Source organism: Lagenorhynchus albirostris, chromosome 8, assembly GCF_949774975.1.
Source record: "Lagenorhynchus albirostris chromosome 8, mLagAlb1.1, whole genome shotgun sequence".
Classification (NCBI taxonomy): Eukaryota; Metazoa; Chordata; class Mammalia; order Artiodactyla; family Delphinidae; genus Lagenorhynchus; species Lagenorhynchus albirostris.
The window spans coordinates 97,207,417-97,235,402 of record NC_083102.1 but is presented as its reverse complement, the minus strand read 5'-3'; the positions used below and the strand labels follow the sequence as shown (position 1 = coordinate 97,235,402).

Below are 27,986 nucleotides of genomic sequence, written 5' to 3'. Positions count from 1 at the left end.
GGTTAAGGCCACCACCTGGAGGGCACGGGGGGAGGGGGGCTAGACCTTCTGTCTGTGTCCCCTCATCCGAGTGGCCCAGCTGGGGACTTCCGGGGCACCCACTCTGTCGGTCAGACGTGTGTTCAGAATCACTGATTCAGTGACTGCAGGAAACCACGACGAAGCGCATCTTTCTCTTAACCGTGACGTATCGATGGTACTCGCAGCACTTCCCAATATTTTGCCACTCTTGTGACACAGGGCAAAGACTTGGGGGGAGAATTCCTCCTCAGGCGTTTACATCCCTGCAGTCGGCCTGCACTCAGGAAGGCACACAACTGCTCTCCAGCCGGAGGGCCCTTGCCCGCTGCCCCCCAAACCCCACACGCCCTGCAGATGGAATCACATGCCCAGGTCTTGGCTAGTTTCTCAGGCAGGGCTGGGAGCCCTCGTCAAGTGAGCGTCTCCTGCGCACCGGGAGTTCTAAACACCGCCGGCACTCCGCCATCCCACGTCCCTGCTCCCTCCCTGGCACACCGCCCTAGAGCTCCTTCAAGACCCTCACCTTCCACCCTGGCCCCCAGGCCCCGCTGCGCTGCCCTCAGCTCTCCCCCTGCCGCTCAGCACGAGGCCACGGCAGCTTCGCTTCCTGCACAACCAACAGGGCTCACTGCCCCCCACCCCTTTACACGCACCTGAACGTTGCATCATTATGATTTTTTTTTTCTTTTTTTTTTTTTTTTGCAGTACGCAGGCCTCTCACTGTTGTGGCCTCTCCCGCCGCGGAGCGCAGGCTCTGGACGCGCAGGCTCAGCGGCCATGGTTCACGGGCCCAGCCGCTCCACGGCATGTGGGATCTTCCCGGACCGGGGCACGAACCCGCATCCCCTGCATCAGCAGGCGGACTCCCAATCACTGAGCCACCAGGGAAGCCCCATCATTGTGAATTTTACATGAGAGGCTGTGAGATCAGTAACTTAACCGAGGAGAACCCATTGTTCAGGACTCTAGGGGCTATGGGAGGAGGGCAGGCCTACCTTTACTAGGAGGCAGAAGGTAAACCTCCAGGAGGCCACACGAGCAGGGACTGCTACAAACTGAAGCAAAGGTGGCACCATGCAGGCCCCAAGCAGGCCCTGGGCAGGTGGCTGAGCCCGGAACTGAGGCCTGCCATTTATGGGGAAGACACGGGCGTAGAGAGGTTAAATCTCCCCGAGGCCCCAAGGCCAGGACGTCCCAAACACAGGCACATAACTCCAGGGCCCGCCAGGCCACGGGCACATCTCTGGATCCAGGCCTTGGGTGGATGGGCCTTGGGGGCCCTGCACGGGTGGTGGCAGTCATGGGCTTCAGGGCTGCCGGGCTTGTGGCTGGTCGGGGGATGGCCGGGGCCTCACCCGCCCCTTGTCCTGCACACAAGGCCCAGGGCAGGTGGGGACAAGTGCCTAGTGGGAAGTGTGGAAGGGGCGGCAGGGCAGGGGCAGCAGGACGCTCTCAGGGCAGCAGGGTTTCAGGACAAGGACCCCATCACAGGTGCCAAGGAGTCAGGGAGTGGCTGCGACACAGGCAGAACGTGAGCAGACTGTTGCGACGGCAGCAGAGATCCTGGGCACTGGCTGGACACAGGGATCCGGAAGGGCCAGCCCTGGAGGAGGGGGCGGGGCCACTGGAGCCATGAGAGCCCGCGTGAGGGGACTTTCGGAAAGGCCTGCACGGGAGGATGTGAAAGGTGGACTCCAGCCCTTGAAATTAAAACTATAGTTGAGAAGATCAGAAACCTCCCTTTTGGGATTTTCTCATCATCTTAGCTTCCTTCCTGCCATCTTTGGGGTTAGATTACAAACAGGAATGGCGAGTCCCTGGGGGGCATAAAAGAGCCAGTGTGTGTGTGTGTGTGTGTGTGTGTGTGTGTGTGTGTGTGTGTGTGTGTGTGTGTGTGTGTGTGTGTGTGTGTGTGTGTGCGCGTGTGTGTGCGTGTCAAGGTGACTGACCACTCAGTCTGTCCTCATCTGCCAGGGTCCTGGGTCTCACACACACACACACACACACACGCACGCACACACACACACCCCTGCCATGTGTGTGGTCAGCACCTCTCCCAAGTACAATGGCTAGGCCAAGGACTGCTCGTCTGCCCAGCAGAAAGATGTTCCCCCTGCCCCCCGCCCACCGCCAGCCACTGCGTCCCTCACTGGGCTCGGCTGGAGCTCACTCGGGGCGAAGCAGCTGTTCTCCCTCTCCCCCGAAGAGCTCACCTCCCCCGCGGCTAGGAAACCTGAGCGGCATAAGCCCATACTCCACTGCACTCCACTTCAGACCACTGTGGGCCCTGCATCCCGCAGGAAAACCACACATTCTCTGCACCCCTGCAGTGAGCTGGGAGCTGCCCCCCACTGCAGCAGCACTCAGCAAAGGGACTTCTTTTATTTATATTTTTTTGACAGCTTTATTGGAGTATAATTGCTTTACAATGCTGTGTTAGTTTCTGCTTCATAACAAAGTGAATCAGCTATACGTATACATATATCCCCATATCTCCTCCCTCTTGGGTCTCCCTCCCGCCCTCCTTCTCCCACCCCTCTAGGTGGTCACAAAGCCCCGAGCTGATCTCCCTGTGCTATGCGGCTGCTTCCCACTAGCTATCTACCTTACGTTTGGTAGTGTATATATGTCCATTCCTCTCTCTCACTTTGTCCCAGCTTACCCTTTCCCCTCCCCGTGTCCTCAAGTCCATTCTCTAGTAGGTCTGCGTCTTTATTCCCATCTTACCCCTAGGTTCTTCATGACATTTTTTTTTCTTAGATTCCATATATATGTGTTAGCGTACGGTATTTATTTTTCTCTTTCTGACTTACTTCACTCTGTATGAAAGCCTCTAGGTCCATCCACCTCACTACAAATAACTCAATTTCGTTTCTTTTTATGGCTGAGTAATATTCCATTGTATATATGTGCCACATCTTCTGTATCCATTCATCCGATCAAAGGGATTTCTTAAAATGGGATCACTGGTGGGAAGGGACGCTTCAGGGAGACTGGGGGAGGGCATCTGCCAACCACCTGTCACCCCACCCTGGGAACCCCCAGGGCCCACCCACCTGGAGCCCCCCTGATGTGAACCATTAGGACCAGGTGTCCCCCCAACCTCCGCACCTTGCCAGACGGGAGCTTCCTCACACGCCCAATGCATCTACTGCTCCAAACCGGCCACCCCCGGGGTTTCCCCAGGGTTCAGGAGTTTTCCTTTCCCCACGAAGGTCTCTTGGACTTCCCTGGCAGGTTGGTTAAGACTCTGCACTTCCACTGCAGGGGGCACGGGTTCAACCCCTGGTTGGGGAACTAAGATCTCACGTGCCTCGTGACATAGCAAAAAAAAAAAAAAAAAAGTCCTCCCATGAAGCTCTCTGAACTCGTGGCCCGGCCGGAGGTGCCCTGAAGATGGTGACCACATGGTTTAGCACCTGCTGTGCAGAAACCACAAGGGAGACAGGCCGGGGGTCACCGTGAGCTTCTCAGAGATGCAGGTGACCACAGGCTGAGGGATGGAGAGTCAGGGGAGGAGGCATCGGGAGGCATCACCCACCACTCCTGCAGCAGTGATCCCATCTCGGGCCCCGTCCAGCCCGGATGCACTCCTGGCGAGCCCATGGGGCACGAACATCACTCACTGCTCAGCACAGGAAGGAAACAGCGGCAGATCACCCCTCGGGTTCTCCGGGAAGGCCCCAAGACAACACCTGGGCCAGGGGAGTTAGCAGCCAGTCCGGGCAGAATTGCCCAGCCCAGGGGAGCCCACGGCTTCTTGCCACGGACGGCAGTCGGCAGCAGTGGAACTGTGCCCGGGCGCCTCTAAGGCCCACGTGGGAAACTGCCACTCGGCCCGGGCAAGACTAGTGCCACGTCTCGGTGCCCCTCAGAGGACCTCCTCCCAGATGGGGATGTCCAAGGGGCTCCCACTCCGGGGGGACCCCCCCAGCACTGGACACTAGCCAAACGGACGTCTCTTTGGCATGGGGAGACAGCAATCCAGAAGAAAGTCCCTCCTCCGGGGCCCGACCACTGGCTTCTGGGCTCCGAGGCTGGGCCGGGGCTGGTACACAAGTGACCAGCACGACCACACCCGGCCTGGGGCTGCTTTCCCAGGGGACGATGACCCCAGGACCGCTGAGGCTCTCACGGCCTGGTCCCCACGTGGGCCCAGGAGTGTGGTCTGCGCTGCACCTCTTCCCTAAGGGAGACCCCACGCTCGCGCCAATTCCACAGGGCCCGGGCGGGTGGGGCATAATCCCACCTGGCTAAGAGTCCCCCAGCACAGTGACCACGCCCAGTGTAGACACAGGGCCCAGCTCGCCCCTGGGACCCTTGCCCCCCGAACCCCCATCTCCTGAGGGGCCAGCTCAGAACGGGGGGCTGAGCTGAGAGACAGAGCCGAGCACCCCGTTGGTGCTGAAGCACGTGTGCGCTGAGTTTCAGACATTCACACCCCCGACGCTCTGTCCCCCAGTGGAGTTCCGCTGCGCTGGGCTTCCCGCAAAGGCTCCTCTGCAGGGCGCTTGGTCAGCCCCAAGCATGTAAAGACAGAAGAAGCCAAACAGGGAAAGCACAAGCGCCTGCGTCAGACCTGGACCACCCGGAGGGCCCTGCCCCATCCCCAAAGGGCCTCAGGAAGGAAGGGCAGACACTTCAGATTTACAAGCTGGGCAGTTAAACGGGAAACGTGTGCCCCTGGTGTCCTCAGAGGGACCCTTCATAAGGGGAAATAACACACACACGCCACAAAGAAAAAAACAAAAATTTTAAAAGGTTCATGGCAGTTTGGAAAGGAGTTCAAATATCTGCAGAAGATCGTCCCCCCGTCACTGCACCCACACCCCCAGTTGCTGCACCCACACCCCCCGGTCGCTGCTCTCACACTCCCGTGGTCTCCAGGACAACGTCCCGCCTCCACGGCAGGCCTGAGACCCGAGGAGCCCCGTGCTCTGCCCACTTTCCCAGGCCAGCCGCTCCCCTGTCCCCCTTCCCCCATCCACGTACAGAGCGTGTCGCACCCCAAATGCCCCCGCGGTCCATGCAGCACGCAGCTCTGGGGAGCCCACGCTCTCCCCTCGGCACTCCTCCCGCTCACTGATGCCTCTGCCCGCAAGGGTTCCCCTCCTTTCACTCGGTGGCCTCCTGACCCCCCAATCCCGAGGCACCCCAAGATCAACCCTACTCAGCATTCAAACTCCTCCACTGAACTTGATCCATTTTCAATCTGCTGCCGCCCAGACTGTCCCCAGCACAGGACCCGGGGCCCGTCCTGCAGAGAAGCCAGGTGTGTGGACTCGAGGGTGCGGCTCGAGGACGTCCTCCTCAGTCACAGAGGGCAGTGCGGTCACAAGACAAGGAGGGAGCTGCTGCCCAACGCACCCACCCCCCGCTCCACCACCCCCTGACTCCCCACATGCCCCCCACCCCACCCTGCGAGCCACTGTGCGTTTGGTCTGTGGGCCAGGCCCCAAGACCCCTGGGTCCCTCTCACCTCCTTTCCAAGGGTGCTCACAGGGGGACCCATTCATTCCCACCTCTACTCAGTCACCGCAAGCCGGGTGGCGCTCTTGTCGTCTTTTCAAGCAGAGCTGGCTTTTCCACATCACTCACAGGTGTGTTGTCAAATTAATGTAATTGCTTTTTAGCTCTGTTTTCCAATTAATAGAAGTATTTTAGGGCTACCATCTTTTGAAAGAAGAAGGGCAGAATGTCGGTAACTGCTGGAGCTGAGGGCTTCTACCCAAGAAATCACCACGCTGGTCCTTCTACTCTTGTGTATGATTGAAGTTTCCGTAATAAAAATAAAATAAAAACAAGTTATTTTTTAAAAGATGCTGATGGGCTCTTGTGAGCTCCTGCCATTGGGTTTCTAAGCCCCAAGGCTGAGGCCCACTGGGCTGTGGTCACCACACCTAGGTAGGGGCGGGAGGACCCAGGCGCAGTGCTATGTAACCCTCGGCATCTTCATCAAGGGCACCTCCTGGTGTTGGGGTCCCGGCTCACCCCACCTGCTGGTGCACGAGTGAGCTGGGCCACAGGACCGTGTGCCTCCAAGTCCCACCCACCCATCCACAGCACCTGCAGTATTTCAGCGCCTCCGTTCACCTTTACACACCTGGACGCCGACTCTATCCACAAAGAAGATCTCACCCCACTGCCCATTTCTGACCCTTGAACAAACTGGACTTCAGAAAAGGTCCCACTGCACAGGGTGCTCCCGGGACACAGTGAGTACCCAGGAACCACTTGTGATTCCTGCAGGTAAGGATCTGCTTTAAAATAAAGCATCAGGGGCTTCCCTGGTGGCACAGTGGTTAAGAATCCGCCTGCCAATGCAGGGGACATGGATTTGAACCCTGGGCCGGGAAGATCTCACATGTCGCGGAGCAACTAAGCCCGTGCGCCACAACTACTGAGCCTGCGCTCTAGAGCCCGCAAGCCACAGCTACCGAGCCCGCACGCCTAGAGCCCGTGCTCTGCAACGAGAGAAGCCACCGCAATGAGAAGCCCACGCACCCCAACGAAGAGTAGCCCCCGCTCACCGCAACTAGAGAAAGTCTGCGCGCGGCAATGAAGACCCAACGCAGACAAAAACAAAAAAATAAAATAAATAATTTTTTTAAAAATTAAAAAAAAATAAAATAAAGCATCAGAGATATTTCCAGATCCTTAGGCTAAACCAATGATTCCCCAGATGTGCTCACTGAGCTTCTCATCCACGCAGCAGGGCACATGTGTTTGGGAAAGCAGCCACCTTGCAAAACAAATTCAAAGAGCACACATTTCAGATCCCTTTGGCCACGGGTGATTCAGGAGGCAACGCCTTCTCTTAACAAGAGAGTGTTTCTCCCATAAGGGAACTAGGCAAAGGCACTAAGAAAAATGCGCTAACGATTTCACAGAAGGTCATCACTCCAGCACAAGGCTCCCCCTCCCACCGATGCCCACGACCAAGTTCTCCCAGCAGCAGTGGTCAGAGTGTCCCAGAGCGGACGCCTCCCTCAGATGCTCACATGCAGCACAAGACTGCCAGTGCAGATGTGAGAAGCACCCTTGGAAGAATGCAGTCTCACACGGGCTCATCAGGCAGCTGCTGAGAAGGGCGCTAGGGGGACAGTGCACGGGACAAGAGGCCACACAGGAGCGCCGGCCGGAGGGCCAGGGTCCCAGGCATGGCCCAGGTTCGAGGGGGCAGGCCCTGCTGCGGTCGGTCATTCTCCTTGTCCAGAGTGTGGCATCTGACATCCCCCACCCTGGGCACATGGTGCCTTGGGCCCCATACGAGCCACTGCATGAACAACAAGACCCATCCGTGCATCAGAGTCAGCCGTGCTCCCGGGAAGCCAGGGTCTACGTCAGCAGAGGAAAAGCTGGACCCTGATATAGTCACTCTGTACTTCAGAATCAAACTAGAAAGCTGCCTTCAGACTGGGAACGTGCCCACAGGGAGGGCTTCCCCCTCTGCAGGGTGTGGACAGCAGGAGGGAGCACCCAGCATGTCCAGTGACGCTGACGCACCATGGATGGGAGTCCCGTCCCCAGGGTCACTCTCCTGGGCATCCTGTCCCACTGCACCCGGATCCCTCACCTGGACATCCCCTCCACCTACCTGCACGAGGGGCCCCTCCCCTGGGATCCCTCATAAGCACCCTGGTTCTGGGCCTGCAGCAGCCCCGCTGCCCACAGGATCCCCACAGGCCGCGACTGCCTGGCCAGGCCCCCTTCCAAGCTGCACTGCCCACCTCGGCAAGTGCCCCCGACTCCAGACCTAGACACACAGCGGCCCTGCTTGCTGTCCCTGCGCCCAGGCTGTGGGCCTTCAGACCACAGACCCTGTACCAAGCCTGACACAGGCACACCCACGTGAACACACTCACATCCCTGCACACCAGGATGCACCCACGTGTGTACACACAGGCACCTACGTGTGCACACACAGGCACGTACATTACACGTGTGCACTCGTGCGCGCGCACACGTCCACAACACGCGCAGGCGCGCGCAGAGGCCCCGCCCCCAGAGCTACAGGCATGCTCCGCACAGCCCCGCCCAGAGAACCCTGACAGCTCGGTATCAAGGCAGATCCCACCACTCTCCAATCCAAGAAGACAGGGTCCAGGAGGGAAGGGGACAGAGCAGGATCCAGGGGGGACGAAGACCGGAGGGCCGCAGACGCAGCAGTGAGGGACAGCCTGCAGTGGGTGGGGACGCCGCGTCAGCCCCATGCCACACCCCGCACGTGGACGTGAGCCCGAGGAAGCCCAGCCTGCCCTGCCTGGACTGACGCAAAGCAGACAGAGGGCAGAGGGACACAGCCGGTGGGGGTCCCGGCCCTCGTCACTCTTCCCCAAGGCTCTCAGTCCTACACACACGGCCCCCTCACCCGACCTCCCCACCTGGGCAGAGCCTGGGGCCTGGTGTCATTTCATGCACTGGTCGTGGAGTTGGAGGGCCCCGGGCCCCATTTCCCTCGGGGGAGACACGTCCACCCGGAAAACAGTAAAAATAATCAGAGTGTGTTGCGTGAACGTGTGTGAGCACGCCTGTGAGTGTGCATGTGGGTGTGTTCCTGTGTGAGCGTGCAAGGGTGTGTGTTTATGTGTGCATGCATGTACACACGTGAGTGTGAGAGCACGTGCATGAGCGTGAGTGTGCTTGTATGTGCATTTGTGTGGGTGTGAGTGTGCACTTGAGTGTGTTTGTATGTGTGCATGCACATGCGTGTGAGAGAGACGACGGACCACATGCGACTCACATCCTCAAACATGGCGGAACCCAGCACTTTAGGGGCGGGAAGCTCTTTTCTGCCTGCCTGGCTCAGCCCCTCGGTGCAAACTAAGGTGACTGCAGTCCGGGAACAGGGTCTCACCTGGAGGTGCAGGGGCGGGGTGGTGGCCCAGGCCTCCTGGCTGCCATGCGGCCCTTCCTGCCCCACCGCCAGCCCCTGCCCAGCCTGGCACGTGGACGAGCGAAGCCCTGGCCCTGGGGAGGCCTCAGCACAGACACAGCCCTCTGGCTGCCGCTGCTGGGCTGTGCTACGGGAGGGCTCCCAACAGCACACCGGCCGGAAGCGATGGGAACACCCAAAGGGCACAGTCCGGACAGACGGCCTGCCACCGGCATCCTGTGCGTCTCTTTCAGCGTCTGACCAAGACCAGACAGAGGGTCACCAAGGTAGGGAAAACTCGTAGGTCATAGGCTACGCTCAATTTGTGATGACAAGAGGAGACTCCCACTTCACTGAGTGCTGGCCCACGCTGCGGGGACGCCACGGTCCCAGAGGGCCACCTGCACCTACACAACCACGGGCGTGACCTCGGAGGAAACTGAGGCACAGGGTAAGTCCCCTGCCCACCGCACCACAGCTCGGAGCAGAGCCCCCGCGGTGCTGGGAATTCCAACCCACCCCATCTGGGTCAGGAAATGATCCGAGGACATTTCTGGGCTCCAAGCTGCAGGAACACAGAGCCAGCAGGAGACCCGTCAACCCAGAGGCTGGGCCCTGACCCTCTGGACCTCACAGATGTGAGGGGAGAAGGGCATCACCCCAGAACCACTGTAAGCCCACGGAAAGGGCAGCGGGTGGGGACGTTTCCCCACAGGACCCGCTTGAGGAAGACCTCCAAATATTCCTTGTGGCCCGAGCCCCAGGGCCTCCCCGCACCTGCCCTTTCTTCCACGCCCTCCTCCCTGGCCCCGTGGTGACCAGCTCAGTCCCTCAGGCAGCCACCTGCAGCCCCAGGGTCCAGCAGCCCCTTGGCCTCATCTATCCAGGACCTTGGCTGGAGCGCACTGTCCGCAGAAGGCCACCCTGAGCCCCCTGTCTGCCTTGTCCCCTTCACACGCCTCCGAAGGTCACACACACTCTCCCAGCACACACTGCAGTCCCAGTTGTTGATCGGGGTCCCCAGAGACTAACTTTCTGGAGGGCGGGTGGTCTGGTCCCCTAGCTCGGGGCCTGGCACCCAAACGTGGATCACAGAACTGTCCAGAGAAGGTGCCCCAGCCCGAGCAGCTGCGAGGCTTCACAGCCATGTCTGCTTCGCCTGGTCCCCGTCCCTTCCACCAGGTCCACCGGGGGGCCAGACTCCAGCACAGGGACAGTCTGGGGGTCCTGCGGCCACAAAGGAAAGCCTGGGGCCCACAGGACCGCCCAGAGGGGGAACAGGTGGGAACCCTCGCCCGACGCCAGGACGGTTCCCCCTCACCCATGCCCCAGCTCCTGCTGCCCTGGTGTAGGCAGCTCTGGATGCTTCTTACAGTTTGAGCAGGCTGCCCTGGCGGGAGGATGACAGAGCTGTGATGGAAACAGACCAGGTTTAGGGAGGGGACCGCCCAGCAGACAAGGGGGCTGGGGAATCAGGTGTGCCCTGTGGGATGCCCGCTGGACATGAACCTGGAGGCCTGGAGGAGCCACTGGACACTGCCCAAGGCTCAGGGAGCAGCCGGGCTGTCATGTGCAGGGGGTGGGAAGCCGGGGCAGTAAGTCAGTGTGGGGCCGAGCCCTGCCCAGCGACGGGAGCCAAGGCAGGTGAGCCAGCGGGTGATGGGATCCAGCCAGGGCAGGGGAGGGAGAGGGAGGGACCAGTAGGGGGCAGTCAGGAGGCTGGGGGGTTACGTGCAGCAGGAGAGGGGCCCCACCTAGGAAAGAGCCCAGCCAGAGGAGAAGGGGCCCCACCGGGGTGAGGCGCCGGCTGTGCGGCACGGCTGCAGAGGCGGGCTGGTCAGGAGAGGGTCCAGGGAGGCGGGGTGAGGGGAGGTGCAGAGGACCAGAGGGGACGAGGGCCAGCCAGTGGAGCAGGGGGCCATGGGGGGGGAGGGCCCCGCCTGAGGAGGCGCTGGGCTGAGGGAGGGGCACAGGTCTGGGAGGAGGGGTGGGAGACACACAGGGGCGGGAGGCATGGCTGCCCAAGCCCGTGTGGCGGCCGGTGCAGCCAGCACACATGGTGACTCTGACGGCGGTCACGTGGCTCCACCTGCCAGCACTCACGTTCTCCTCAAGGGCTCAGCCCAAACTGGAGGGGCAGGGGGAATTCTGGCCAGCTCCCAGCTCCCCAGCACAGCAGCGATTTGTTACCCTTTCTGCGGTTCAGGCACTAAACACATTTCCTTTACGTGGATAGGCAACCAGACTGCACTGCAAGTTGCACACTGCAGTGGACCCTCGCTATCCCCCCTCTGAAAAGAGACAGCAATCCTGACCCACCTGCCCACAAAGCGGGCATCCGGGAGGGAGCCCTGGGGAGAGAGTCAGCACAGGGTGGAAGCTGGGGCTCTGCGCCCTGCACCCGTCACAGGCAAGGCGCCTGAGGGGCAGAGCAGGCACCCTGAGCCAGCAACCCTTCTCCAGAGACACCCCTCCTGCCCCACCATCACTCCCCGGCAATGACCTTCGCAAGCACTCCCCTGACTGTACTTCCCCGCCACTCCCCAGCCAACCTGTCCCTGAGCACAGTCACCTCCTCCCAGAGCCTCCCCCCTCAAGGCTCTGTCAGTCAACAAGGGACAAATCTGGCATCTCCCCCGCCCCTCCTCCGCCGCCCTCGAAGCCCCAGGACCCCAGGCTGCTGTGCTCACCCCCCCACCCCATGCCCTCCAGCTGCTGGTTCTGAGCAGGCCTCAGGTGTTCCTGAACGTGATGCCTTCAGTTCTGACACGTTGCCCAGTTAAATAAAAGTGACTGACTGTGTTTAGGTACAACCGGGGGGCCCTGAAAGCAAGGGGCTGGGGGGGGGGACCCAGTCCGGTCCACATTCATGGGGCTCATCCTTGGTGCTGGGCCAGGTGGGAATAAGGCCATTTCCCCCAAATTCTTTCTGCTCTAGCGGAAAGCAACAGCCACACCCTCTCGGGGAAGGGTGGAGGCCCCCAAATTTCAGCAGTGCAGTCACGTGGCCGGCTTTCTGCATGTCCACCTCGGCCTCCCAGCAACTGGGCTGGCCCCAGCTCTACAGAGCCCAAAGGCACACGGCTGCGTCCCCAGATCCCCACACACCAGGGCGGCACAGGATTGCTGCAAGAAAGCCTTAGAGCCTCCCTGCGGAGGGCCTGAGGCTCTGGGAGCCCACACTTGAACCCCGGTCTCAGTCCCCAGAGCACGCTTTCTCCAGCGAGCATATGACACGCTGCATATAGGCAGCAAAGGCGGCACCCATGCACAGACCGCCTCATTCATCCAGTCCTTCTTCTGCCGCTTTTTGGCCTCTACCCTGTGTCCTGCAGGGCTTCTGCCTGCCCCAAATTCCATCCTGCGGGAGCAGCGCTGTGAGCAGGTGAGTGGACTGCAAGATGGCAGGGAGGCGGTGAAGCGTGATTAGCAGCGGACATGCTTCGGAAACGTGGGTGCTATCTTCTTCACTGGTCTCAAATACCAAGTTGCAGAGCTCACCAAGGACAGATTTCACAGACTCCCAGAATTTTCTAATTGGAAGGGAGGATCCCTGGGGCACCATACAGCCGGATCACCACGTATTTCTCTGCATCCATCCCCATCTATCTGTCAATATCACCACCACCTGTACAGGCTCATGGGCTTGAATATGCACATTCTAAAGAAGCCAAAACGATTCAGAAGGGGCCTGAGATTTCAAATATGTGCTTTTCCAGTACGAACTTTCACCACAGCCCTACAGGGGAGCTGCGACGCCCTTTAGACAGGTGGGGAAACTGAGGCTCAGAAAAGGAAGGGTCTGCATTGCCCAGGGAATCACAGCCAGTAGCAGTGAAGCCCAGATGTCTGCTCCCTACGACTCCCACGCCCCCAGGATGGTCTCCCTTTCTTCCTAGAATACAGGCGCGCCTCTTATCCTGGGGGAGGGGCAGAGTTCTGAGTGCCCAAGGCACCTTTACAGACTCCCCCTCCCGCACCCCTCCCCCCTCTCTGTTTTAATCTTTTAATTCTCTAAAAGGAATGACTACAGGCTACATAAAGCATTGGTTATTAAAAAAGAAGACAATAGTATTGCCTGTCACTGAAGCAGCTGACTGAAGCCCTGGGTGCAACCAGAACTGAGCCAGGCCTGTCCAGGCCCCCTCCCCACCTGCAGCTGACCTGGCCTCCCTCCCGGTCCTGGTAGGGAAGTTGTCCTTGCTGGGGGGGCCTGGCTGTGGGGGGGGGGAGAGGGACAACCACAACACATGGGAGGGTTGTTGGGGGAGAGATACAGGGGTGCCCCCTGCGAAGGTCAAACAAGCCGCACTCAAAGCCCATAGGAGGCCTGCTGGAGAAACAAACCCTCCCCCTTCCCCTCCCCCTCCCTCCCCCTCCCCCTCCCCTCCCCCTCCCCTCCCTTCCCCCTTCCCTCCCCTCCCCCCTCTCCCTCCCCTCCCCCTCCCCCCTCCCATCACCTTCCTCCCCTCCCTGGGGGCACGCAGCCCTCTGGCCCTCTTCCCTTTTTTCTGCCTTTATCGCTGCCTCCTCTCTGCCTCCGGCCCTTCACCCCTACTTCCCTTCCTCTCTTCCCCCCACCCCCCAGCCCCTCTCCACATACTCCCTCCTCCTCCCCTCCCAGCCCTCACCACACACTGGCCTCTCTGGGCCCTGAAATATAGGTCCAGCATTGTGTCACTCTTGTGTGTCCCAGGGCCCCTCTGACCCTGTACATCCTGGGCATCACCGTCTGGGGGCCCCTCCCTTGGTCCTCGGGTGGTGGGTCCTTAGTGGGGCCCCAGCCCCAGCTGTCTGACACCCATCACTCCCCCCACCCCAGCTGCTCCTCCCAAAGCCAGATCTGTCCAGCTTCCCCTCCTCACCCCATCTCCTCCATCTCCCCCTTTCTCTCCCTCGATGCGCTCCCCCACCCCACCCCACCCACCCCGCCCTCTTGCCAAAATGCAGCCAGAGGCAGAAACAGAACCCTCCCTCAGGGCCCTCCAAGCCCAGGTGGGATAGGCTGGGCTGCACGGAAAAGCTCCAAAAGCACCACGCAGCAAGACCTCTGGGGTCCTTGGGCTGGGGAGGAGCCCACGGGCAGCAGCCGGCATGGGATCCTCGCAACGATCTTGCCCGCCAGGGAAAGACAGTGACAAAGTTCAGGCGCTGCGAGCCTGGGTGCCGGCTGCGGCAGAGCAGGTCGGAAGAGACCACAGCCCTGTGCGACCTTGGCAAACCCTGTCCCTGTGGACCCCAAACGGGTCCACAACTGGGCGCCAGGGTGGCTGGAGGGGGCCAAAGTCCTTGCCCCCTTCCCACCTCCCCCATGGCGGCACGGTTGGGAGGGGGTCTCTGCGAGCGCCGCATGGGCTCCAGGCGCCAAGCGTGAGGGAGAGGCACCCTAGGCTGTGCGCACAGCCTGCAGGAATCCTGCCTGCCCTGGCCTGCTCCCCGCGCCTACTTTTCGTCCCTCCTGCGGGGATGGGCGCAGACAGACAGCGTCGGACCCGAGCTCTGGCCGCACCTGGCCGCTCACCAGCTGCCTGACCTTGCCAATCTTTGCCCTCTCTACACTAGTCTACCGGTCTCCACATTCCACACCCAGGAGCGCTTTGTGGACTGTAACTCGGAAAAGAGTCGGCCCCAGGGTGCCAGCCCCCACTGTGTCCCCAATTCTCTGAGTGACCTTGAACGTCCCCCCTCGAATTCGGGGCCTCAGTTTCCCCACCTGCCCAGCCTGGCGATGCGCGCCCTCCTCCCCGCATTCCCAGTCCCTCCCGGGCAGGTGTGTCCCAGACCGGATCGGGAGCGCGCGCGGCACTTACCGTCCTCCAGAGACGTGGGCGCTTGGCGGGGACCAAGGTAGCCGTGACCAGCAAATGCGAGGCGGCCACCACGAGCCCGAAGCCGATGGCCAGCAGGCTGCGCACGGGCAGCAGGGCATAGGACACGAAGGTGACCAAAAGGAGCTGCCAGACGCCCTGGTCGGCTGCCACCGGCACCGCTGCCCTCCCGGCGTGGGCCCCGGCGGGGCCGCCGAGCGCGAAGGGACAGCAGAGCAGCGCGAAGGTGAGGCTGAAGAGCAGCGCGAGCTGGCCGACCTGCTGCAGCTGGGGCACCTGCAGCGAGCGGACGTTGGTGACCACGAGCAGCGCCAGGAAGAGCACGCAGTGCACGGGGTGCGAGCCCTTGGCCAGGCCGGGCGCGGGCCCCGGCGCGCCCAGCAGCTCGGCCAGGGCCAGCGCGCCCGCCAGTAGGCTGAGCACGGCCAGCGCCTTCAGCGTGGCCGCCTGCTCCAGCCGCAACGTGTAGCCGCGGAACAGCGCCTCCAGCTCGGGGCACGCGAACTCCTCGTCGCACGCCCGCAGCCCGCGCCGGCCGCCCGGCCCCGCCGCCCGCTCGGCGCCCCCAGACTCGCCCGCGCCGCCTCCGCCTCCGCCGCCGCCTCGGCCGCGCGGCGCCCCCGCCATCCCAGCGCCATGCAGCGGGCGCGCCCCTCGCCGGCCGGGGCGCCGGGCGGGCGGGCGGGCGGGCGGCGAGGCGCCGGGGCGCGGCGGGCAGAGTTGGGGCGCCTGCTGCCCCGCGCGCGCGCCCCGAGCGCGTCCCCTCCCGCCCGCTGCGCCTGCGCACTGGCGCCGCCCGCGCCCCGGCCCCGGTCCTCCGGAGACCGCGCTGCGACAGCCGAGCTCGGAGCCGCGGGCCTGGGCGCGCGAGGCACACGCGCGCGCCCCGGCCCGCACCCCAACGCCGCATCCCAGGCCCCCCGCCGCCGGAGGGGCCGCGTAAACCTCGGGCACCCACCTAGCCCGCTCCCGGCCTCAGTTTCCCCACTGGTGCGCAGTGCCACGCACTGTGCTGTCTCTCGGGGCGTTAAAAATGCTGAAATGTTGCGCTTTTCCCCTGTGGGAGGGCTTACCTTGCATGCCCCCCAAATAAAAGCGGGTCCCCTATTCTAGAGGAACGCAAAGTGGGGCCCATGCTTGACTGCGGATCCATAGCTAGGGCCCTGCGAGGTGAAGCGATGCCCAAGGACCCGGGGGCAGGGAGGAAGGTGGCCGCCACGGCATCTCCCCACAGGTCCTCTGCCCGCGGGACCCTCCCCACGGCGGGCTGTGGGCAAGTCCTGCCCTGGTTCCTACAACCCCCGTGAGTGGGTGCAGCGGTGCAGGAGCAGTGACCAGGTGGTGTAGTCCGACAAGCAGAGCCCCCAGCCGGAGTTCGGGCCGTGGGGCGTGTGGCCAGTGCCACCTGGGTGCAGAAGGAGCAGGTTAGAGTCCTAGCGGTGAGGCCTCTAGGGAAGAAGCTGGGAGGTTGTTGGTTCAGGGATGGGGTGGGTGTCGAAAGGAGAAGGGACCCTGCAGTTTGCCGTAAGAGGAAACTGGAAACCCAAGTGATGGGGAGATGTTTTCTTCCAGCAGGACAAATGTAGGGACTGTTGCCATGGCGCGTGCGTGGGACCCACGGCTTACACTCATTCATTCACTCTAAGGGAAGGGGCTTTGTGCCGGCCTCCACCTAGTTGTGCTCACAGTGGCCCCGGGGGCTGTGCCTCTGTCCGCCCTTTACCATGGGGATCCCAGAGCCAGCAGCTGGCTCCAGGAGGTGTGGAGAGGTGTAAGGACTCACAGCAGAACCCCTGTCCCCTCCATCACCCCGTGCTGCTTCTCATATGTGTGAACCCCCAGTGGACCAGGAGGTCCCAGGAAGTCCCCGAGACCAGGAGGCTAGCCCTCTGCAGGAGGCCCTCCCAAGGCCCACTTCCAGACAAACAGGTTTAATTAATGCAGCCCGAGCATGGGTCTGTTTTAGAGGTACTCCCTGGGGTCCAGGGACTCTAGAGGTAAGAGCCGCTGCACCATATATTGTTATGTGGGCACAAGAATTAGAATTTTTTTTTAACATCTTTATTGGGGTATAATTGCTTTACAATGGTGTGAAGAATTAGAATTTGAGGTGTGTTTCACATCTTTCTGGTACCGGTATTAGTTGAGCCGTATGAAGTTGCCATTTTTGTGAGAGTCCAAAGTAATCCCTTACCGGTGCCAATAGCTATAAAGACAGCACCTCACAGACTCTGCCTAGGCACCTCCACTCCATGTCCCCAGCAGTTCACATCAGCAAATTTTTGGTGGCCATCGGGTCCCTCCTGGTGAAATGGCCTCCCCACACAGGGCACCTCCTCTGTGAAGCCTTCCCGATTCCCCCTGACCCAGCTAATGGCTTCCTCAGCCCAATTCCTACTCCCCCCCTAATACCCACCACTCTATCTGGTCATCAGTTTGTTTATGTCCAACCTCACATGGAGCTGGCAGCCCTGGGAGGGCCGTGTCTGAGCCACGAAGGTCACCTGCCTCCCCCTCATGTGGCAAAGTGTCTGACTTCCATCATCTAGTTTTCTCCCTGCCCCCAAATGGTAGCAAAGTCTGCAGGATTTTTCTTTTTAAGTTCTGAGTATCAAGAATATATTCTCTTGTTAAAGGACGTAGTATATTTTCTATCCTAATGATTTTATGAAAGGAAAGCTGAATGATATCCAAAAACGGATCAAACTACGTAAGAACGAAACAAATATGACAAAGCGACCTGGGTGCAAAGTTCACAGATCAACGGCACACTCTTCCCTTGGCCAACAAATTTAATAGACAAAATTGGCATCAACTCCTTTTCTAAAGAGCTTGTGTATGTCAGGGTTGATGGAAAGGGATCCAGGCACAGGCACCACGCCCTTTGCTTGCTGCCACACGTGGTCCTCCTGACAAAGCAGCCAGGGCCATGGGGTACAGTTCACAGGTCATTGTCACATCCATCATCCCATTTGGCATCCTGGAGAAAAGATCTGTCACCCTCGTCTCGTTGACCAAGAAGCAGAGGCCCGGAGATGCTTGTGCAATGCCGGGGACAGGAACACACCAGAGCTTCGTGTGAGCTGTGAGGGATCCAGCTTCCTAACTCCAGCTGGTGGGAGGGGTTGCCACAGTGGGGACACGCACTGTTCATAAGTTCATCTTGTCTCATCGAATCTTCTGGGTGGAAAGGAGAAGGCCTCACGTGGGCAGTTTGCAGTCAGGGCTAGCAGGGAAGTTATCTGACAGACAGTCAAATGCACACATCCCATACTCTCTCTGGATGTCACGGCTTGAGTCGTGTCCCCGCCGCCAAAATTCATATACTGAAGTCCTAACCCCCAGTACCTCTGAACACGACTTTATTTGGAAATGAGGTCATTGCAGATATAATTAAGATGAGGCCATTCTGGAGTAAGGTGGGTCCTAACCCAATATGACCGGTGTCCTTATACAAAGGGAGCATTTGGAGACAGACAGACTCACACACACACAAGCCAAAGCAACACTGGAAGTCAAGAGAGAGGCCGGGAACAGATCCTCCCCCAGCACCTTCAGAGGGAGCGTGGCCCTCCCCACACACCTTGATCTTGGACTTCCGGCCTCCCACTTCCGTGAGAGAATATATTTCTGTCGTTTAAGCCCCCAGTGTGCAGTATTTTATTACAGGGGCCCTAGCAGAGTGATACATCTAGCATATGGTCTATCTTGGATAATGTTCCATGTTACAGAGGGTAAATATTGACCAACAGTGAAGGGGTTGCAAAGATCACAAGGAGAAATTCTGCTCTCCTGGGGAGCACGTCCTCCCCAGCGGAGGTGAACCGATGCAGGGCACCATCGTGGGCCGTGTTGTGTCCTGCGGGTCTGGGAAGACGGGCATTCGGTTACCTCCTTGTCACCAAACAAAAGCTTTCCTCTCCAAAAAAAGAGCAAAACAAAACTAGTATACCTCTGGCCTCCTGGTTCCTCTGGGGGTATCAGAGTCCTCTCCCCACTTTCAGAAAGAGAGCTGACGCCTCACTTGAGACAGGCAGGCAGTACTTCTTGCGGCAGTAACGCCACTGGGCCTCTGTCTGACTTCCTGTTGTTTACGAATCTCATGTGTATCTTTGCATTTGAGCCTCACAACTGCCAAGGGCTCTGGCCTTCTCAGAAACTAATCCAATTTCAGATTGTGCGTAGGCGTGGTTCAGGGTGGGCCCAGCCTGGAGCCAGGTCCAGCATCACGGACACCACAGGGGTGGTGGACCCTGAGTCACATAGCTGGGCTGATATCCCAGCACCACCCTTCCTAGCTGTGTGACTTTGGGCAGGTTACTTAACCTCTCTGTGCCTCATGTCCTCCTTAGATTGAGTAGATAACAGCCCCTGGCTCACAGGGTTATCATGGGAAGAGAGGCCCAAATGCACACAGAGCCTGCACTTCGTAAGCACAAAGTGGACGGCTTTTGCCTCTCATGAATGAACGTTCCATGCACACAGGAATGGGTCAAGTGTCATTCAGACTCTTTGAGTTCCTCGGACTTTGGCCAGAGACTTGGCTTCCAGACGAGTGTTTCTTATTCCGCTGGCCACTCTGTATTTGGGACAAAGCTCACCCTGTGGGTTTGTTTGAAGAGACCCACCTCTAGTGAACTGACTCTGAACCACTGTGGAAATGCAGGTTGGTCAGGAAAGAAGTGGGAAAGTTCAATAAGAAACTACGTTCAGGAAAGTTAATTTTGTCAGAACCATTGCCAGGTAATCAAACGACCCACATGACAGGTTCAATGGGCCATTAAAGTGGAGACACCCTGCAGCCAGGTGACCTGGGGGAGCTCAGCCTCCAGGGTGCCTGGGACGCATGTTCCTCCGACACCCACCACAGGCATGCTTCTCAGGCCTTCCTCGGGTCTCTCCTGGTGGACTTGCTGTCTGGGGCATGAGGGACGCGCGAACATGATTTGTGGACCACGATTAGAAAAGGTCGGGGGATCTGTTCAGGACTCCTCCAGTCAAAAGGGGGCAGAGAACTCCAACCCCAGCGACCTTAACCGGAAAACTAGGAGGCCACTTCACTCTCCCAACTGAAAGCCTGGATGCATGACCCAGGACCACAACTCCGAGGCCCGGGGAGGCCCCCGGGGGAGACGCTCCACTCCTGGAACCGAGGGCAAGGGAGTCCTCGAGTCCAAGCAGGGACTGCAGATGGACGAGCGGATGGATGACCAACGGGCAGGCGACCAGCCTACTTCGGTCCCTTCACACATCACTGTCCCTTGCAGTGCTGGCAGGAAGAAGCCTAACTGGGGCACCGGAGCTGGTTCCCACTCACCTCCCCCCAGGGTGGTGGGCTCGCCGGTCCTGGGGGACTCAGCGTCCTGCCCTCCGTGCCAGGGTCGCCGGCCGGCCTAGGGGCGAAGGCATCAGATAACAGCGGACTGTCCCAGCTTTTTGCAGGGAGACCTGGCTGGCGGGCGGAGGTTGGTGTGACTGACACTTTTGCCGATTGCCCTTGTCACTTAGGATTTGGTATCAAACAGAGCAGGACTCTTGGCTGGTGCGAGAGGCCGGCGCCAAGCCCAGCAATCACTCAGATAAATATGCGATCACAACTGAGGCAAGTACTCCCAAGAAAGCAGCCGCAGGGCATGTCCTTGGGTGAAACCTGTGGTGAGCGGAGTGGTGTCAGGCCATGCTGGGCTCTGTGAACAGCACCTGAGCCCCCAGCAGAGTGGGCTACCGGCGGCAGCAGGGAGACGTGGTGCCGCGAGCTCTTGAGGCCCAGAGCACGCTGTGGGGCCTGGATGATTAATCCAGACTCGGGGTGGGGAAGGGGGTGTGGACTGACCTCCTCCGGGGTCCCTGCGAGGTTCCTGTGTCATCCTGGTGAGACAGCAAGTGGCCTCATGAGGAGGGGACATCAGCCACGGGTAGGATGGAAGGGTCCAGGTGACCCCAGGAGAGGGGACACCAGCCACAGGTAGGATGGAAGGATCCAGATGACCCCAGGAGAGGGGACACCAGCCACGGGTAGGATGGAAGGGTCCAGGTGACCCTGGGAGGGAGACCACAGTGGACACTCGCGGGTGCAGAAGGCAGCTCATCCAAGCCCCCGCAATGCCCTCGCTGTCCTTCCTGATGTAACTAACACACCTCCCTCAACAAGCCAGAGCAAGTGCATCCCCTTCCTGTTTCCTCTAAATCACATTTTTTTTTCTGCTAAGTTCAAAAGAAATTAGATTCCAGGCAGGTGTGCGTGGGTATATTCCGAGGGAGAGGAGCTCTCCATTCAGTCGGTGAGCGCGCAGGGGCTGAGTGCCCTGCACAGGAGCGTGGCTCTGTCCAGCGGGGAGAAAGGAGGGGACAGACTCAGTGCCCAGACGGTCACCTCTGCTGCTAGAGAGGACGGGGCGGTCAGCACAGACAAGGGCCACCCACCCTAGAGACAGTGCCCAGCGTGCACCCTGAAACCAAGCAGGGTCCCCCGACTGAAAAGGACAAGGACAAGGTCGGGATTCTCTATGGATTCCCCAGTGATGTTCGGGGTCCTTACAGTTCATGAAACAATGCTGTTAGTACTCCCCATCCTGGTGCACCGTCCACCACGGGGACAGAAAGCGACAGGCAGGGTGCCTGCTCGGCCCCGCGCCAACGCCGGCCGCTGATGGTTATTTGTAGTGACCCGGGGGACCTGAGCTGACCGGCACTAAGTGGATTTGTATAAACCATCCCCGGGAGGGTAGGGCTGGAGGTGATGGGGAGGCAGGAGGGTGGAGCTATAGGCGCACCCTGAAACGTGCAGGGGAGCGGGGTGGAAATAAGCTTTGCATGGCGGAGAGTCGGCTGCGACAGCTGCACCCAAAAGGCAGGGAAGCTTCAGCCTGAGGATTTGCACTAAAAATAGACTCGCTGGCTTGTGGGTAGAGAATTTGACCCAATTAGAGATTACCAGTTTCAGGAATTACTGGAAAAGAAATCTCATTAAATAGGTTAAATATAGGAGCCAGAGGCCGAAAAGGCCATCTGTGACTAAAAGGAAAACCAAAACTCCAGAAGGATTTTTAAATGCATTTTGCATCTGCTGTACAGGGAAGGGACTTAAAGTGCTGTAAATGCAGCCCAGGGCACCTGAGCGATGAGCTCCTAGCCGTGCATTTTGCAGAGGGTGGAGGCAGGTGCAGAGCCACGCTGCTGCCCGCCAGCCCCGTGCTCACTGCTGTGGGGTCTGGCTAAGCTGGCCCTTCTCCGTGCTGAAGAGCTGCAGCTCTGGGTCACACTCAGTGTTGGTGACAGCACTCAGGTCAGCCCACAGGAAATGCGAGCGGGACCCCACCCCAGCCCGCTCCGGATTCCCTGCGTCTCTAGGCACTGCCTTTCCCCGGCCAGGAGCCCGGCAGCCTCCCTCCACGCCTCCCTTCCTCGCCTCACGTCCAATCTGCTTCCCAGTCCTGTGAATCCGGCCCCTGAAATAGCTTCCTCCTCTGCGTCTCCACTCACGCCCGCTGCAGCTGTCTTCATCCGGGTCTTCACCACTTCCTGCCAGGACCACTGGAACCGCCCTCCCTCCCATCACTCAGTCGCTGGCACGTTTTCCCTAAAATGTAGAAAGCGTCTTATCCATTCCATGCTCTAAAAAAAGATGCTTCCTATTGCCTCAGAGCATCCCGCAAGCGTGTTTTTACAGCACACACGTCCTGAGGAAAACCCTAAGAAAAGAAACGCTGTGTCTGAAAGCTTTCAAGAGATGCTGCAGGCAGGAAACCCACGCACCCTGGTTGAACGCTGCCTTTCAACTAACTTGACCACAGAACACCTACGGGCACCACGTAGCAGAACACCTACGGGCAGCACGTAGCATGAATGGGCTCTGGGCAAGGCAGGGCAGGCCAGCACCCAGACCGCCCCCTCCCCTACACACCTGCGTGCTGTTGCCCCCAGCTCAGCCTGGTGATGCTTTACCTGTTGCCTGCTGTCACCTGCATGGTCATGCCCTCTCCAAACCTCTCCTCTGCCTTGCAGAGTTTCACCCACTGCATTGGCCAGAAAGCTTCCAGCTCAACTGAAAGGAGTGGAAACCAGAGCAGCAGGTGGATCTATGCACGTCTTTGACGGGTCCTGAGGCCCAAATCATGCTTTCCAGACACCCGTGGGAGCAACGCCAGGAAGGGCAGGTGCCTCTTGCGCCTTGGGTCATTCCAGGGCAGCTCTGTCCTCCACACGCCAGCAAAGGCAGCCCAGCGGCCCCCAGGTGCTCACTGCTGGGACAGTCACTCTGCCGGGAGCCCACAGTCCCCGATAGCCAGCCCCAGAGTCGGGGTCCTGTGTCCTCCCTAGGCAAGGGGGCATCAGGGAGACACATTAGCCTGGCGCCCCATTGGAGCCATGTCAACTGGGAAAGGCTGGGACACTGGTAAGATAAAACACAGTCAGCACATCCCCATTTAAGGGTCAACTTGGCTCCCTCTTCATCAAAGGAGACCCCCCATCGCCCCACGCTGATTCCCTCCATGCTCCCCTGCCTTTCCACACTCATCAATATCTGTCTCTGTAGCAGGTTGAACCGGGTCCCCCTGGAACTCATGTCCACCTGGATCCTCAGAATGGGACTTTATTTGGAAATAAGTTCTTACTTAACTCTAGTTAAGGGTCTCAAGATGCCATCATCCTGCATTTAGGTGTCTTTATGAGAGGAGAAGACACAGAGGGATAAAGGCCATGTGAGGACGGAGGCAGAGCTTGGGGTGATGCTGCCTCAATCCAAGGACACCAAGGCTGGCCAGCCACCACCTCAGCTGGAAGCGGTGAGGAAGGATTCCTCTACAGGTTTCGGAGAGAGCGCAGCCCTGCCAACACCTTGATCTTGAACTTCCAGCATCCAGGTGGGGAGAGGATACATTTCTACTGTAAACCACCACCCAGTTTGTGGTTAATTTTTTACAGCAGCCCTAGGAAACTCTTACAGTCTTGAAGGACAATTATTTAGCTACCTGCATCTCCCTCTCTTGTGAACCCCTGGAGCACATGGCCACTCCTTATTCATTTTTACGTCCCACTCCTCCACACCCAGGGCTTAGCTCCCCTCAGCGAGTAGCCAGCAAATGTTCCTGCATTAAGTTTCGTTGAGTCTCACAGCACCGAGGGTCCCGTGTTTCAGAGCAGTGATGGCCACTGAGTCAGAGCGAGCTACTCAATCATTTGTGGTCCCTGGTGTGCCCAGCGCTGGGGCCCTGAATCTCAGGCCGCCCTCGCCCACCTGTGGCGAGGCACCCAGAACGGCAAACGTGCATGAAGCCAGGCGTCCACGTGCCTCTTGTGGGTGAAAATATGGGTGTTTGTTTCCTCTCCTATACATGTTTCTGTGCATAAATTTTTACAAAAATTTTATGACAAATTTTTTTAGCATCTTTATTGTAGAATGATTGCTTTACAATGGTGGGTTGGCTTCTGCTGTATAACAAAGTGAGTCAGCTATACGTATACATATATCCCCATATCTCCTCCCTCTTGCATCTCCTTCCCACCCTCCCTATCCCACCCCTCTAGGTGGTCACAAAGCCCTGAGCTGATCTCCCTGTGCTATGCGGCTGCTTCCCACTAGCTATCTATTTTACATTTGGTAGTGTATATATGTCCATGCCACTCTCTCACTTCGTCCCAGCTTGCCCTTACCCCTCCCTGTGTCCTGAAGTCCATTCTCCACGTCTGCGTCTTTATTCCTGTCCTGCCCCTAGGTTCTTCAGAACCCTTTTTTTTTTTAGATTCCATATCTGTGTGTTAGCATTTGTTTTTCTCTTTCTGACTTACTTCACTCTGTATGACAGACTCTAGGTCCAACCATCTCACTACAAATAACTCAGTTTCGTATCTTTTTATGGCTGAGTAATATTTCTTTATGACAAATTTTTATAATCAGGAAAATGTAATTTAATATGGGTTGATTGAAATCTAACACATTACAGGTTTGCTGTGAGGACTAATGAATAAATCAGAACAGACAGGGAAGGACTTTGGCCATTGTAAAATAGGCAAAATAAACATTATTATTGTAATAATAATATTACAATAATAATGGGTATTATTACAATATACAATAATATATTATTGTATTTCTTGTGCAGATCAAGACAAATTGTACTCAATGAGAGAAAAGCAAGCCAGTTTATATGTGTTTTCAGTTCACAGTGATTAAGTCCCTGTTCCCGGCCTGCTGGGGGAAGATGCAGAGCCTGCCTCCAGGGCCTGGCCAGAAATGACAGCAAAGCAGGTCTTGGGCTTCCCTGGTGAACTCTGGTCAACGCACTTTTTCTTTGGTCAGGTATTGTTTAGAAAGAGAGAGCTGGAACCCTGCAGGGAGGGCTTCCTTCTCCCCACAGAGAGTTGCAAGCAGGGGGTAAATGCTTAGTTATCCTGTATTAATTCCCGGGCGGTCCAGTGGTTAGGACTCTGTGCTTCCACTGCAGGGGGCACAGGTTCGATCCCTGGTCAGGGAACTAAGATCCTGCAGGCCACGCGGCACAGCCAAAAATAAAAATTAAAAAATAAAATAAAATAAAAGTTCCCAGGCAGAAACTGAGTTAGAATGCTAAGAAGTCATGGAAGAGAGAATCCAAGCTTCACGGAGGTGCCACTGCACCCCGGGGGGGATGGACAAATCAGGATACTGGTGAGGGTGCCGCAATGTCAGAGCCCACTGCTCAAGGCTTGTGGGATGCAAAGGGGTGTGGCCCAGGTCCCCGAGTGCTCAGCAGGGTGCAGCCCCCAGCCCCATGCACACCTGTGTGCACACCTGCACCTGTGAGCATGGTGGGCAGGCTGGGCATTCCTGGGCACTGCACCTGGATTTTGGTGGGAGTTACTGGGGTGGGGGGCCCAGTTCACTTTGCAAACCACTCAGAGCTCAGCTCCAGCCTTACACCCGCCTTGGGTTTGTTGCTGCCATTGACCTTTTCCAGAGCGAACCCTCCACCTGTCCGGGTGAGACCTCTGCCAGCCTCCCTTCTCTCAGCCTCAATATTTTGAAAGGAGAGTGACTGATATTCCCTTACTGCTGTGAAAATGGGGTGCTCTGCCCATTGTGGAAGTACTGGGGAGAGCCCCCCACAAATGCCCTGAGAGACTGTGGGTGGGAGGCAGTCAGCCCCACCGGGAGTCAGCCCCACCTCCCGGTCAGCCCCACCGGGAGACTGATTGAGGAGTTGTGGGTGGGATGGTTCAGGGGCTGGGGAGCAGGCTGTCCTCCACTTCTTCCTTCCTTCCTGATGGCGGGAGAAAGGGACGACCCAGAGCAGTCACCTTGGGCCCGGGCTGGAGTTTACCAGTGTGGGTGGTACAGCCAGTCCCGGACTCCCCTTTGGGAAATCACGTGCTAGGGGAAAAAACTTTTCTTTTATATAAAAAAGGTAGGGAGACTGGTCTAGAATAAAGGAGGCATAATAACCGATAGCAACACATGAACCTTGATTGAATCCTACTTGTTGATTGTTTTTTAATTGAACTACAGTTGATTTGCAATATTGTGTTTGTTTTAGGTGTACAGCAAAGTGATTCAGTTACACATATATATGTATATCTATTCTTTTTCAGATTTTTTCCATTATAGCTTATTACAGGATATTGAATATGCCTCCCTGTGCTCTACAGTAAGTCCTTGTTTATCCATTTTATATATAGTGGTATCAGTTAATCCCATACCCCTAATTTATCTCTCACCCCCGTTTCCTCTTTGGTAACCATAAGTTTATTTTCTATGTGAGTCTGTTTCTGTTTTGTAAGTAAGTGCATTTGTATTATCTTTTAGAGTCCACATATAAGTGATATCATATAATATTTGTCTTTGTCTGTCTTAGTTCACTTCGTATGATAATTTCTAGAATCCTAGTTTTTAATCCATAAAAGAGCTGTTGGGAACAGTAAGGGAAACATGAAAATGGCCTGGGTCTGAGACGATATTGGGGAATTACTAGGTGGCCAGCTGACTTGATTTTCTTAAGTGTGATAATGATGTTGCAGTGACGAACTAGAGTGTTTTGGTTCTTAGGACATGGATGCTGGGATATTTAGAGATGAAGTTTCACAATGTCTATAACTTTCATCGAATGTGTTCAGTTAAAGAAAACTCTCTTTCCGCTTTCCCTTATGTTTGAAAGTTTCTATATTGAAAGTTAGAAAAGGGAAGAGGGAGGGAAGGAAAAGGGGCACCTGCAGGGAATTCAGCCCAGAAGTGCCCCTTGGCTACCAACAGAATCATTAAATGTTGCCTGTCAGAAAGCACCTCGGTTTGGTCGCCTGGTATCTCCTCAGACTAATATAAACCGAACCTGAGTTCATACTCAAAGATCATCAAGGACATAAGGAAGCAAACTACTGAGAGTAACAGTCAACAGAAAAAAAACCAACCATGGATTTAGACCCTCAAAGACCTGGGATATTGTAATGATCGTATACAGAGTATCAACTAATGATGAATACATTTTTTAAGGAATTAAAGGTGCAGTTACAGAAGTGAGCAACAGACTATAGTACACAGTGTCTTAAAAGCGGCCAGAAGGGAAAGATCTGCAACTTACAAAAGAACAACAGGTGGCCTGAGAACAGACTTTTCAAACAACAACAAAGAGAAGCCCTCAAAACCGGGGAATTACAATTTATAGGGACTGAGAAGAAATAACTCTCAACTGAGAATGGTGCAATTTGCAGAAAAAAATTTTCATGAATGAGGATGAAATACATTTCCAGAAAATCAAAGACCAAGAGAATTGCACCAATATATCAACAATAATGAAATTTCTAAAGGAGTACTCCACAAGGAAAAGAAAATGAACCCAGAAAAATTATCTGAACTGTGTGGTGAGTGAAAAGACAAATACTGGGCATAGAAACAAAATTAAGTAATTCCTTGATTATAAGAGCTAATAGGTAACGACACCCAAAAATGGAAAGTCAAGAAACAGGAAAGAAAAGCAAACACTGAGCAAAAGACAGCTGGGTAACAAGGCTAACACCAGGCAGCATAAGCTTTAATACAGAAAGTGTTCCTAAGGACAGGGAAGATCACAACATAATATCAACAGTTTCATCAGGAAAATACAGGTGGTGGTCAGCTCACCCTGCTGTAAAAAAAACACCGCGATAACAGATATTTTTTTCTCATAGCTCTGGAGGCTGGAAGGCCAAGGTCAAGGTACCATCATGGTCGAGTTCTGGTGAGAAACCACATCCAGGTTGCAAACAGCTGACTTCTCTTCCCATGGTGGGAATAGGTCAAACTAGTTCTTTGG

At 57.2% G+C, this 27,986-nt stretch overlaps 3 protein-coding genes across 11 annotated transcripts in view; 1 reads left to right on the top strand and 2 right to left on the bottom strand.

Annotated features, from left to right (window-relative positions):
• Positions 1–15,351, bottom strand: part of ADCY1 (adenylate cyclase 1) — a 118,579-nt gene extending 103,228 nt beyond the window's left edge. Inside the window, exon 1 of the mRNA XM_060156220.1 lies at positions 14,707–15,351. Within this exon, the coding sequence (XP_060012203.1) occupies positions 14,707–15,351 (645 nt within the window). The remainder of the gene's footprint in view (positions 1–14,706) is intronic.
• RAMP3 (receptor activity modifying protein 3) overlaps positions 1–27,986 on the bottom strand; it is a 469,110-nt gene that overhangs the window by 188,878 nt on the left and 252,246 nt on the right. The gene's annotated exons all lie outside the window — the stretch shown is intronic.
• LOC132524942 (tumor susceptibility gene 101 protein-like) overlaps positions 15,361–27,986 on the top strand; it is a 104,007-nt gene continuing 91,381 nt past the window's right edge. The window contains 1 exon segment of the mRNA XM_060157541.1: positions 15,361–15,733. Within this exon segment, the coding sequence (XP_060013524.1) occupies positions 15,361–15,733 (373 nt within the window).